The sequence below is a fragment of the Geospiza fortis genome, unplaced genomic scaffold (assembly GCF_000277835.1).
Source record: "Geospiza fortis unplaced genomic scaffold, GeoFor_1.0 scaffold18, whole genome shotgun sequence".
Lineage (NCBI taxonomy): Eukaryota > Metazoa > Chordata > Aves > Passeriformes > Thraupidae > Geospiza > Geospiza fortis.
The window spans coordinates 1,282,868-1,296,567 of record NW_005054445.1 but is presented as its reverse complement, the minus strand read 5'-3'; the positions used below and the strand labels follow the sequence as shown (position 1 = coordinate 1,296,567).

The 13,700-nt window shown below is 42.4% G+C and overlaps 1 protein-coding gene across 1 annotated transcript in view; it reads right to left on the bottom strand.

Annotated features, from left to right (window-relative positions):
- Positions 1-13,700, bottom strand: part of BEAN1 (brain expressed associated with NEDD4 1) — a 55,787-nt gene that overhangs the window by 38,864 nt on the left and 3,223 nt on the right. Inside the window, exon 2 of the mRNA XM_031062321.1 lies at positions 12,763-12,837. Within this exon, the coding sequence (XP_030918181.1) occupies positions 12,763-12,837 (75 nt within the window). The remainder of the gene's footprint in view (positions 1-12,762; positions 12,838-13,700) is intronic.

Below are 13,700 nucleotides of genomic sequence, written 5' to 3'. Positions count from 1 at the left end.
AAGTAGTAAATATGATACATATATATGATATATATTTAGACATATACTCATCCCCAAGATATTAGTTAATAAGTATGGTATATAATTATATACCATATATCACATATATTAAATATATAATATGTATTTATTATATATATACTCTATATATACTCTCTCTCTCTCTATATATATATATATAAATAAAATAAAATATGTAAGGTCTATAATTCTATACCTTACATAATGTTACCTATGCATTAGTCACAAAGGTGGGGGTTTTATACACAAGCAGTTTTTCATATGCTGATTTAGCCACACGTTCACTGATGATTTCCTGATGTGGACACTGCTGCTGTAGAAATGTGCCTGGCAGCCCCTGGAGTCTGTCTGTCTGTCTGTCCTGCATTGCTGGGCAGCAGCAGTGCAGCTCTGGCAGGCTGGCTGGGAGGGAATGCTGCACCAGGGCAGCTCTGGGCAGCTTTGCTGTGCCTGCTGCTCCGCGGCAGGGCCTGCACAGGGCTCTGGAGTGTTCCTGTGGGGTGGCAGCTGCTGCTGCCTCAGGGGTGACTCTGCTCCCAGGGTCACTTGTGGACAGTCAGTGTGTGAAGCCTGGAGATCATCAGTCCAAATAATGAATTTTCCCCCAGGCAGTTTCTGAGTTCTGTGCACTCCTGTAACTATTGCAAATGCTCTGTTGGTTTGGAGCTCTTAATGGCTGTAACGTGTTCAGAGCAAACCTGTGAGTACTTGACTCTTATTTTGTCAGCTGTCATTCCTGTAGCTTTTTACTAGCACTGAAGTGACAGCTTGGCATTTAGAAAAATATATATTTACATATATTAAGAAGATTGTTGCCAGTCACTACTTTATGCACACCTGTATAGAAGGGCAGAAAAAAACACATCTTATGTGCAATGGAATTGATTAAAGGGTATCATGGGATCCTGGCAAAATGCAAGATCATCCACACTGGTGTGTTCCCATTAAACCTTTCACAGCTATACCCAATATGTTTTCTCAGAGGAAAAACCACAACCCCATGTCTAGCTGTAATCTCTGCTGATCAGGTTACGAATTCAGAGTGTAAGAACATGAGATCTTGCTTAAATTCAGGTCTTACGTTCCTCCCATGCACATTAACTGCAAACCTTAGGAATTCTCAGTGTAAAGTCATCTTTTGTGCTCCTTGGATCTAACCTGGATGCTGCTCAATTGTCAGAGTGCTGTGTGGGGCTGGAATTGCTCTGGGCAGCCTGGGAGTGGGTAGTGCTGAGCAGGGAAGGTGGTGAGGACCTGCTGCTCACACTGCATGTCCAGAGTGTGACATTTTACTTTGCATTTTTCCTACATGTATCTCACGCCTATAGGAGGATGGGGTGTATTATTCACTCCTGAATCTCATTTTTTGGGTTACTTTCACCTGAAGTGTCTTTACAGTCCACTCCGCCATTGTAACATCTAGTCCTTCTGCACAATTGAGGCCACACTTTTCTGTGTAAAATGTCATGGTAACTGAAATCCACAAGTGATTAGTGACAGCATGTGATCAATGCTATTTGTGGAGTGTAGAATAGAAGTCTAAAAGCAGTTTGTCTCTTAGATATTGTTAGTCACAAAGTGGGTATGCTAAAAGGAAGGGTTCAGTGTTAAAACTGTAGCTTGACATTAACGTGTAAACATAACAAGGCAGGAACTGAAGAAGCTGAGGTGGTTACATCTCCAAGTTTGCTTGTAAACAGCAGCTGCTGAGACTGCAGCACTCTTGTGTTCATCAGAGATCTTTCAACACCTCCTTCAACTCCTTTGCAACAAATCTGGTTTTAAAACAAATAGCTAAAACCGTCTGCACACTGTATCAAAAGTACCTCATGACTCCTTTAAATACACTGGATATCTCTCACAGTAATTCTGCCCTCTCCCTGGCCAAACATCACTTGCATCAGCTGTGAGGTGGTTTGGTTATTCACACTCCACTTCCAAAGGCAGAGGCAGAGCCAGCAGCCACTGCTCTGCAAAGCTGCCAGTGCCTAATTGTTTCTGGCAATGGCAACGGCCTTTCTTAGGCTTTTTTTCTTCCTTCTCCCTCCTCAACTGGCATTTCAGGGCAGTAGCTTTCATAATACATTAGCTTAATACACTCTGAGCTTGACCACATCTTCCATTCCCACTGCTGCCTGAACCACACATGGTCCTTGAACTCAGCATCCAGGATGAATGATTTAGACAGATGAATAAATAAGCCTCTAAACATCCATGTCCTTGCAACAGCAAAACCAATGAAACCTATTGTTCAGAGCAGCCTATTGCTGCAGACACTGAGCTGGTGAGCAGATGGATTCACATTCCCAGAACGTGGGGGCATGATTCAGGAAAGTGAAGGGTAACTCACTTGAGCAGAGTCTCAAGTACATGTGGACTCTGCCACAGTCCCCTTCTAGTGACAGCACAGCCAGTGTAAGAGGCAGAGTCTGTCACCACAGTGTGGTTCATTTTTACTCAGCAGAAGGCTCAGTTCATCTGAAAGGAGGAGAAACAATAGATTGTGTAACAAGCAATTCCTCCTGAAAGTCAATCTTGCTGCCTTGGAAAGGCCGGATGGCAGCTCTCTCTGCTTCGTCAGACCTGAAAAGGGTCTCAGACTGAAACAAACCCTTCCTGTCCCGTTGTTCTGGGCATTTTCCATGGGGTGGAGCCAGAGGAGGTCCAGGTGAAGCACACGAGGGAAATCACAAGGCTGAGGTGCCTCTGAGCCTTCTGTCTGCCTGATGTGCTTGAACACCCAAACCAAAACAATGCATCTTCACCCCAGCTGAACACTCAAAATGGTTAAATGGGGAACAAAAAGAGATCTGTTATCTTCCAGAACCTGAAGGACTGGATTAAGACCTCCTTAGCTGCAAGTATAACTCTGTCATGGTCCTTCCAATTTGACAATTAAGGGTAGGAACTGAGTCTGATAGAGTGGGGAAGGATTTTTTCAATACTCTTAATAAAGCCTTGGGTGAATTTATGGAGACATAAACTCAGGGTTGGTTTGCAGAGATATGAAATCCTATCATGTAGGGTCAACAGCTCTGCCTGAAGCCAAATGTTTTACTGGCCCCTCAGTTAAATGACTGAAGATGTGTCCCAGGGCTGCTGTTGATTTTGCAGGGGGGTGAGTAGAAAACTGAATCACTCCTCTCTGCCTAGAGAAGGGAAAAAAATAATTTTCTCTTGTCCTTTGATAGTGCACTGGGGTTCCTTTTATCTTTATACACACAGACATCAATGAACAGACATTTCCTCCTCCCAAAGCAGAGATGGTAACAGCCAGAAAAGCAATTTCAGGTCATGCATTCACCTGTACAAAATATATTTGTCTGAGAAATGGGAGTGTGGGTGGGACTGGTGCCACCTGTCACATCTGAGCAGGGCCACCCCTTCCCATGCCAAAAGCTCTGAGGGTTTGCCTGCAGCAGCAGCAGTTTGGCTTTTCACACTCATCAACATTCAAACAGCAGCTGCATGACACTAAGTTTAATGGGAATTGGGGCATCTCTGTATAAGGAGGTATATGGGGTTTTCTTGTGTGTTTTACACTTCACAATACAAAATATCCCATGGAATTTCAGTGTCCCACTGAAGCATCTAAACCACTGAGCAAATAATTGAAAAAAGAACTTACCATGTAAATATATTCCAGTTTCTTAGGTTAGAAATCTATTAACATACCATATGGAGCAAACAAAATTATGGAGATCAGGAAGTCAAAAAATCCTTCAGGAAAAGAGAGGTAAAAACTTCCTACATGATTCAAAGAATATATTATTTTATAAAGTTTTCCCATTTGACCAGAAGAGCTATTGAAGGTGATCTTGTTTGGATGGTACAAAAATGCAAATAATTGTCTGACAAGTGCATCTGAGTGTGCACTGACACATGTAGAGTCTTCCAATAAAGAAAAAGAGAGGTAGACCAGACAGAAAATAGTTAATTAATGACTAAATTAAATGTTTTTAAGTTTGTTAAGGCAGAACTTCGTGCAGAAAGATTCTTTGGAAATCAGCTTTAATTTTCAGCAGAGTATTATGAATTCAGGTTGTATCCAGGCCACTTTATGTGAACAATCTAAAACATTCCAGAGGTAAGCAAAGGTTCAGGCCCAGCTTGGAGAGCACACAGGCTCAGAGGTGCAGGCTGGCACCCAGCAGAGCACAGGCACTGCTGCTCCACGAGCTTTGTTAGCTCTCCAGGATTTTTAATTTGGAACCTTTTGTCACCCTTTACAGCTGCAAACCCTGCACTTTGGGTAATTGCTCCTGATTTTCTCTCCTGCACAGCTGCTCCAGGGGAAGATGGCAGTGTCCCCAATTCACAAACATCACCAGCATTGCCACACTGCCACAGCAAATCTCAGCCTGGGCCCTTGCACCTGGCAGCTCTGCCACCCCCCAGGATCACTGTGAGCCTTCAGAACATCATGCTGCACCTCCCAAATGGCCTCTGCATTTCTGGCAGGCATCTCAGACAATTCCAGGTAAAATGGCATGGAATTCCCAGCAATTAACCTTGTGGGAGTTCCTGTCTGGCCGTGGGTTGTTTTGCTTGTTTGTTTGTGGGGTTTTTAAGGGTGTTGTTTGTTTGTTGCTTTGTTAGTTTTGGGGTTTTTCTTAGAGTTAATAAAATGACAGAAGCAGCTGCTAAGCAATAATACTTTGTGGTGCCAAGGGTAGTCCTTGTCTAAATAGAAACATCTTTTATTGGTGTTGGACTGGTTACACAGTCATTGCAAATGTCAAACAGAAAAATGATGCAAAGGGAAAAAATAATTTATTAGGAAATTTATTGGAGTAATTGGTCCTGGTAATAATTGTCATATTAATTGTCATTTGTAAGTAACTGTCATATGTAAGCAATTGGTGGTATCATCCATAAATCTATTTAATTCCTAATCTATTTCGAAGTTGCCCTAATGATTTTAAACCTCTATGAAGTTGCTCCAGTTTACACTCTTTTGTATCTTCATCACTGCCCCTGTTTTTATCAGTTCAGAACAACTCTCCTCTACCACCGGCTGTGATGTCACCACTTTTCTGACATATGAAAATTCTCTACAGTTCCTGCAACATAAAAGTCCTGGTTTACCTTTCACCACTTCACTGGCTCCACTTTGAAGGTCCCTCTTACCCAAACACCTCATGTCCCATGAGGTAATGCTGTGCTGTGTGTGCTGCCAGCTGTTGTGGAACTGGGGAAGTCACTTTGGGATCTGGCCTTTGTGAGAACATCCACAGTGATGTTCTGTTAGCCTCAGGGATTCAGATTGTAAACTGTAAAACATTACATGGGCAGGTCCCATTTCCTTTGGACTGAGGAGCAGTGGGTACAATGGTTAAAAAATGGGTGTGCAAAACTATCCCAGCTGTAGCAAGTGCAAATTATGTGTTTTGTGAATCCAGATGATACAAATGTCCCATCTGTTCTCAAAGGGAGCTGTAAAATAATCCCCCAAATGATGATGACTAAAAACATGTCAGTGTTCTTTTGAGGAAGAGAGTGAGGCACAGCCAGCAGGCAGGGACAGAGGCATCACAAACTGACTGAGCAAATAATGAGCTTTCAGTTCTTTGCAATGAAAATTCTTTTGAGACTGATTGTTTCACTAGTGGAAAAATGCATTACTTCCCAATGTGATCCTTCTGTCCCAGTGCATGCTGCCAAAAGGTATTTTGTCTTCAAAGCATGTTTTAAAACTAAAATTGATTTGAAACCTGTTTTTCCTATGGACGACAGGGAGTTAAGAAGCTTCTCTCAGAGAAGCCCTTTCTGGTTCTTCACCTGTTCCATCAGAGAGGGCCATGCAATGGGGTGCAGGGTGTGGATTCCAAATCAGCCCATGTTTGATGGATTTAGCAAGTGGAAACTGGTAACTTAGGAACACCAAAATGGCCACGTCAAATTTAGGCTAAGGGGCAGTATTATATAGATGTGATGCAAAAAAATGGACCCACGAGTTGAAAACTAATCTGCATCAATATTAAAATACAGTAATAAAAGGTAATAGTTTGCAGCTAATTTTCCTGTGTCAATAACACCATTTTTTTTAGGCATATGTCCCCTGAATTGTGTCTCTGTTGGAGTGGGTACCCAGTTGTCACCACAGCCAGTGAGTGATATTGAATGAACCACTCATGGCCCAGGCTGGGTTGATGTTTAATGCTCTGTATCTATGATCTAGAGGAGCATGACAGAGAAACCTGTGCCAAACACAATGTAAGGAAGACAATTCTCATCTCTGGTGACTTCTTGTGTCCACCAGTTCCTCAGTACTTTTGTACTGATGGCAACTGAAGGGAAGTACAATAACCTTAAACCAGAGCACAGACACAGGATGTCATTTCTGTATTTCTACAGTATCTTAATACCACCTTTATCCCTGCATTTTACCACATTGCCTTTGGCTGTATTTGGGAATAATAATTTGAAAATCTGGGGAAGAGTTCTTGTTTTTACCTCTATAGATGCTGCAGCTCTCCTTAAGAGTTGCAGATCTTATGTCTCCAACATCAGGAACGTTTCCCATTTACAGCTTGCTTCATTCAGTAGAAACATGTTGGGTTTTTTTTAATAAGAAGCACAGAAATAAAGCTCTGAATTAAGGGATCTTTTTCTAGTTTTAGCTATCAGGCTTTCAGATATCTTTCAGATAGATTAATAGGATCAAGTAGCAAAAGTGCAGTTTCCACTCATGATTCCATTTAGGATTGTAGTGTTCTAAAAGGAAAGTGTTTTATAAAATTGTCTAGTTAATTGTGTAGTTAAAAAGTACTGGTGATATTTTGATTTTGTGCTCTCTCTAAACACCTGGGCATTTCTGGTTGGGATTGCTGCTCAGAGATGTGCTGTTCAGCCAGAGCACCCAGCAGGATGCATTGGAACTGTTTTCAGTCTACTATTAAATGTCCCACATTCTTTCTAAAGGAACATCTGATTCCACAAATGTGTTTACTGTGAGGAGAGTGATCATTAGTGCAGTTTGATGTACTCTTCAAATGATGCACAAAAATCACCCCAAATAGCTCCTCCTTTTTGCTCTTCTTTGCAGAGTGTGTGTTCCTCCCTTAGAACCGAGTTCCAGGAAATCTCTGGATTCACATTTCTCTCTGGATTGTCTCTGAGGCAGAGCTGGAATTACAATATCCAGTGACTAGATATTGTTGGGCTACTTGTCACCATGGCTGCTGCAAAAAAGCAGCAATTTGTCTTTAAATAAAAAATAAAATAAAATAAAATAAAAATATAAAATAAAATAATAAAATAAAATAAAATAAAATAAAATAAAATAAAATAAAATCCCACAGTTCATTTATCTCTCAGAGCTTTTATGTCTGGTCAAGGCAGCAGGGCTTTACCCTTTCTCTCCAGGGAGGGAGGGTCCTGTGGTTCCCTGTGTAACCACTGCCCTTGGAGCAAGTTTCAGGGCAATACACTGAGGTGACAACAAGGAAACCTGGTTTGAAAATTTCTAGAAACACATCATTTGTCATCTAACCATAAAAAACATTGCATGTCCTCAGTAAGTGGAAACAAAATTCAGAGAATTCCTCTCTTGTTAGCAAGAGTCAGTGGCTGGTAATGGGCAAACACCAACCCAGCAGCCAACTTTAGGCTTTCTCCTAAAGTTCCTGTGTAATTTAAAGCAATTGACTTTTCTGCCAGCCTTTTTTTCCTCTGCCCACCTTCTCTTTTTTAGATACCTGTCACCTGAAAGGACAAGGCCAGCTGTTTTGTGCAGAACCTACAATGATTAAGTTTCAGTTCTAGTGGGGCTTCTAAGTAGAAGTAATCTTGTAGCAATTTTGCAGCTAAATCAAAAAAAAGCTGGATGCTGAAAACCTGTGAAGATCAGATGCTTACAGAGCTGCTTTTCTTAAACCACAAAACTAATAAAGATTATTTATCAGTGAAGGAAAAAACAATTGCTGAAAGACAAATCTTCATTTTAAGGATGGAAACAGAGCGATTAACATGCTTGCAACTAAAAAGAGCAATTGAAAGATAAGAAAATTAGAATTAAATAGCCCACAGAAACAAAGTGTCATAGAAGAACTATCTGCATTAAGAGTGGACAGAGATCACAGGGCTTTGGCTGAAATGTCCTTTAGTGAATTATCTTCACCCAGGTTCTTGAGGACTGTATGCTTCCCTATGTCATATAATGTAATTAAAAAAAAAAAAGTCAGGGGTATTTAATGAAGTTCCAGCAAGAAATGTATTAAGTCTTGGAGCTAAAATCCCAGTTTGAATAAATGCTGTCAAAGTCACCTGAATTGCTTCTGCCAGCTCTGAGCTGTAGACCAAGTCTTCAAAACGCGTGAGGACAGAGACTGCAAGGAAGCTTTACAGAGGAGTCCACCTCTCCTGGAGAGATGCTCTGTACAAAGGTATCTGAGCATGTGCCTGAACACTCAGCTCAAACAAGATCTAAACCAAAGCTCCCCTCTGAGAGGTTTCTTGATAGAGCTGCTTGTAGCAGCTTGATGAGATCCCCTCCAAAAACTGAAGCATCATTTTATTTATTTGCTAGAGAGCAAGTTTGGACTAGACTCTGCATGTTTGCCATGCAGGTGCATGGGAACTATGCAGCTATTATTTCCTAATATATTATTTCGAGTGGAGAAGTGTGAGTTGGGAGAAGCTGCTTGAAATGAAAGCATTAAGTTAGTAGGCACAATGGAAATTATTGAATTGGAGTTGTCAGCCTACATCCTCATACAGGAGGATGAGAAACTGTCAGGCTTGGAGAGAAATGGATCCCTTCCCAGTGCAGATTCCATTTAAAAGTTGAAGAAATTATTATTCATGTAACGGATGATTTCAAGCCATCATAAAGTAAATTGATGGCAGAAAGATGCTGGCTATTACTTAGTAGAGGAGAGGAACAAAGGATTCCAAGGTGTGGTTCTGGAGGTATTTGAGCATCCTTCCCTCCTGCCCAGCTGGAGTCATTAAAACATGAAGTGCAATGTGGAGAACTGTAGGGAGATATGGGGTATGCCCTTAAGGAAAAGGAGATGGGAACCTCTTTACCAGCTTCAGAAAAACATCCACACTTGGAGAAGAAATAGAATGAAGGAAGAAAAGAGCAGATTATTCTGGGGATTAAATTTTGCTGTGCACTTAAGAGGGGGCAACTGCAGCGCACGTCCCTCAGTGTCTGGCACACAGACCTATGTGGTTATCTGGCATTTTTGATAATGGGTGCTGCATGTTGGTGCTTTGATCACTGACACTTCTTAAGGCATCCCACAAGTGCAAGGGGATGTCCTGCTGTACTGTGCACAAGTCTGGCTGCAGATCTGTCAGACTCTCTCTCAAAATCCTGGCATCCTGGACCTCCCCAAGCCAGCAGTTCCACCGAAGCTGGAAACAATCTCCTGTCCTTCTGCATGTATCAAATCTGGGAGGGCCAGGAGAACTCCTGGTGGTGCTTGTACAGACCCCAGATCACCCAGGCTCTTCCCTGGTTTGGACTGAGGCACTGGGCTCTGTGCCTGGGCATGTGCAGTTATGTTCCGGCTGATGCTGTGCTTCCTGTCATTGGGAATTGTGTTCGTGCCTCAGACAAATGCACTAAACTGGCTGAGTTTGGAGTGGGAGAAGACAGGATTTGCCATCAGGAGCTGCAGAGTCCCAGTGGAGAGGACATTTTATTCTTGCTGTGTGCAGAAAGATTTCCTTGTTTATGAGTAGAAGTTTATTCATCCTTTCATTGTTGTCCTGGGGTCTCAGGGTGCAGCTCTCAGTGCTGGAGTCAGTGGCAGCACAGCTGGCAGCCAGCTGTGCTCTTCTGCTGTCCCCAAGCCAGATGCTGGGGACAGCCTCCAAGGTGTTTCTACTGATTCCAGGATGAGGATTTTCTGCACTTGTCCCTTTTGGGAGGTGTCCCCTGGACCTGTCTTAGGTGGGTTTTTGTGCACAGAGGGCCACAGTAGGAATGCTTCTGTTCCTTCGTGGTTTGATGAGAGAATTCTGTTTAGTTAGGACAAGTCTGTAGACTCTAAAGATTCTAAGACAGGAATCTTAGTGCTGGATTTGGAAATGCTGCTTGTATATTTTAAAGCTTTGTTTTTTGTCATTCATGCCTGCAAATGAACATTTTACATATCTCTGGACATTCCTTGTGCTCTTATATATAAAAGCAGGGATGTAGTTGAATTGGACTACCCTATAACATTTGAACACATAGAGTCAGTGAATAGCCGGAGATAACTATCTTTTTATAATACCACAAATGTATTGGCAATCTGCATAATTGATTGAATAATCAGTTGGTTTGATTGCTTTTACTTGTGTCTACAACCAATTTCCTCAGAGATAAATCTCAGAAGTGCTGGGAAGGAGGTGGAGGAGGTAGGCACATGCAGAAAGGGAAGGCAGTTTGCATAGAACAATTTTTCTGCCTTTTTATTTCTCTGACAGTTTTTGGACCCCTTCATTTAAGCATTTGAAACACTGAGGTTCATGACTGCTGATTAATAATTTATCTTCATTGTCATTATTTTCTAGAAATAAATCTGACTTTTTATTCTGAAAACCAACCAACCATCCAAACACAGCTGACTAAAACCTGGAAACACTTTGCAAAGAAAATCCAATGTTTCTCTCAGAAAGAAACATCTAAAGCAACAAAGTCAAACCAAATTCTATTTCTGAGTAGGAAGTTCTGTTAAACTCTGACCCTGTCAGCCCACCTTGGCTCTGTGTTGTTGCAGTCACTGGGCTCCATCCCTGAGTATTCTCTTGCCGGGACTGTGCTTGGGTGACTTTCCCCCTTTGTCCTGGACTAGAGCAGGGCTCTCCAGGCTCAGCTGACTCTGTATGGGCAGAGCTGCAGTCCTGCTCCTGGGCCTTTGCCCTTGCTTAGGAAATTCAGTGTTTGGGCTGGTACCTGGCCTACAGGAGTTCTGTAGAGGCCACTGCGGAGTCTCCTTCCTGTGGTACCTCCAAACAGCCTGGGATAACTCGTGTCTCTCCCAATTTGCTGTAAAAGCATCCCATGAGCCATGGTTTCACTTGTGGCTAATGCCCACCTGGTGCTGTGTTAATGCTATCTGCTCCTGTCAGTAGAACATTTCAGAGCCTAGGCATTACAGGAATTAAAGCTGAGAGCCCTTGTGGAGAGGGCCAGAGTGTCAAGTCTGGCTGAGCTGGACTCAGTTAAGGCTGAAGGAAAACCATGACCTAAACCACTTAATTTTGTAGGCACCTGTGTGGAAATGAGAGCAATCCTCAGGCTCCTCTGAACTGGTTGCTGCAATTGTTCTGTTACAGAATTCTGCTGATCTAAACCCAATGCAATACAAAGCTGCCCTGCAGTGAAGTGCTGGGAAACATCACTTTGTGCATTATGTAAACCCAACATTTCGGGGGGAAAATAATCTCAGCGTTCTTTTTGCAATATTGACCTGTAACAACACCAGCACAGCACAGGGATTTTCTTGCCAAGCCCACAGGCAGCTCACTAACAGATGAGGAGACTGCCAATGCAGCTGTACCAATGTCCACATTTTTGTACTGCTATTACGTATTTCTGTGACTTGGGTGATGCCAGTTGGGCATCTATTAGACAGCAGCTACTGATTTTGCAGCTGCTCTTCAGCCCAGCTTTAATGTGGTGTTTTGGAGGAGTTTAAAGGATTGCCAGACAATCTGAAAGACAGCACTTGGCATTTACTTGGTTTTGCACTGTCTTCACCTTTACCAACTAAACTCTGCTCTCAATTACCAGTTGTCTTAGGGATAGATCCTAAAAATCCCTACTGTGGCCAGAAGCTCGTTCTGACTCTATGAATAATTTGAACCAAGTTTGCTGTCATGATAGGTTGTGACAGCAAACATTAAAATGGGTGTGATTTCTAGTCTATGAATGATTGTAGCTGTGTTTGTGTTCCTCCATGTATGTTCCAAAGGAAATTAAGGCAACTTCTTGTCTGTTCTTCCTTTAAACTGCACCTTTAATTGTACTATTCCTCAGCCATGATGGGCATGGACAGTGTTACAAAGTCACAGTCTGATTATAACATTCCAGCACAGCTTTTCTTGAGCTGCAGCCCTTGCTCCAAGAGGGCTCTTGGTGGGTTTAATTGTTGTGTATTTTTTTTCATTATGCATTCTTCCATCCAAGACACTGGACATGCTGCCCTGCTTCCCTGTGTGCATGTGGTTTTCTGCCAAAATAGGACCAGTGACACGAGGATAATTGGCTCCTACAATGCTGTATTTCCTTTTCAAAAAACCCTCATGTAATAACTACAAAAGGCAGTCATAAAAAGGAGAGCAGAAGGAAGTCAAATGTCAGGAATTGTTTTATTTCAATGACTGGAAGTAATTTTTAGCCACATTTGTTTCCCTAGTGAGTGCCAAAAAAGATATAAATTTTGACTGATGTCAGTGTGCTCCATTTGTCAATTTGCTAGTTTGCTGTTGTGGGAGAAAACGCTGAAAGAAGGATTTTTAAAAAAAAATAAAATATTGAAGTACTTGTACCTGACAATAAATTTTATGGTTCTTTATTTCAGACAATTCTGTCATTTCTGTGAGTTTGGTCTGCCTAAAGATGACAAGGTTAAGGACACTTCTGTTAACTCGTTTTTTTTCTCAGGAAGCTATTTGCTTTTTACTGGATTGATGTTTATCTGCTAGAGAACTTGAAATATATTATTTCTGCAGCTGTACATGACTGCAAAACACGCCAATAATGCAGTTTAAGAAAAAAAAGAAAAAGAGATTACTTACGGAGATTGGAATAATTGCCGCCTATCCCAATACTGATGGAGCTTCCAGAGATGAAAGGAAGATGGAAGAAAATAACTAAAAAGGGAAAAATGAAGAGAAAGGTCCTTAGTAACAGTTTGGTTTCATTTGGTACCAGATGTGAGCTGAAGACACATTGAGTTAAGGTTCACCTGCTCTCTGGGCAGGATTGCACATCTCAGACCCTGAGTGCACACACAGATGAAGCTCAGGTGGGGGAAAACGCCAAACAAGGCATTGCTTCATACTTCTAGGAATCCCTCCTGTTCAGGAAATGATATTAATGCCTCTCAGATTCCAAACCCCATGTATAAACAACAATGTGTTATATAAATATGCTAATTATTGTTAAGTCATTCACCAGTCTCAGAAACAGGCACCTACCACTGTAAAACCGAGTAACTTCCCTGATTTGTGTGAGTGCAGCTTGAATGCATCGGGCATGTGTGTGCCAAACTGGGTTGGAATAAATTTAGTCTAAAATCTGATACACATACTCCCCCTATGCACTTAGGCTTTAATATTTATAACTTGCTCTTCAAAGATTTATATTTACAGGCAACAAAATGCACACGAGTAAAACGTGTCCTAAATAACCAAATCTTTAGATTTCTTAAAAGATGAGCTCGTTTGCTAATGCAGACGCGGATTTAAAGCCTGATTCCCGAGAGTAGCTCGCTGTGTCACAGACTTCGGCTCGGGGTCTCGGCGCTGCCCTGCCCTGCCCTGCCCTGCCCTGCCCGCGGGCACGGCCGGGAAGGGGCTGCTCCCCTCTCGGGAGGGGGCTCGGCCCACACAAACTTTCGGGCAGGGTCCTTTGGGCTCGGGGATCCCCGCACTCTGCACCCGCGGCTGGGCGGCAACCCACGGGCTCCCGCGGCCCCTCAGAGCCTGCCCCACCCGGGATCGGCCCCTCGGAG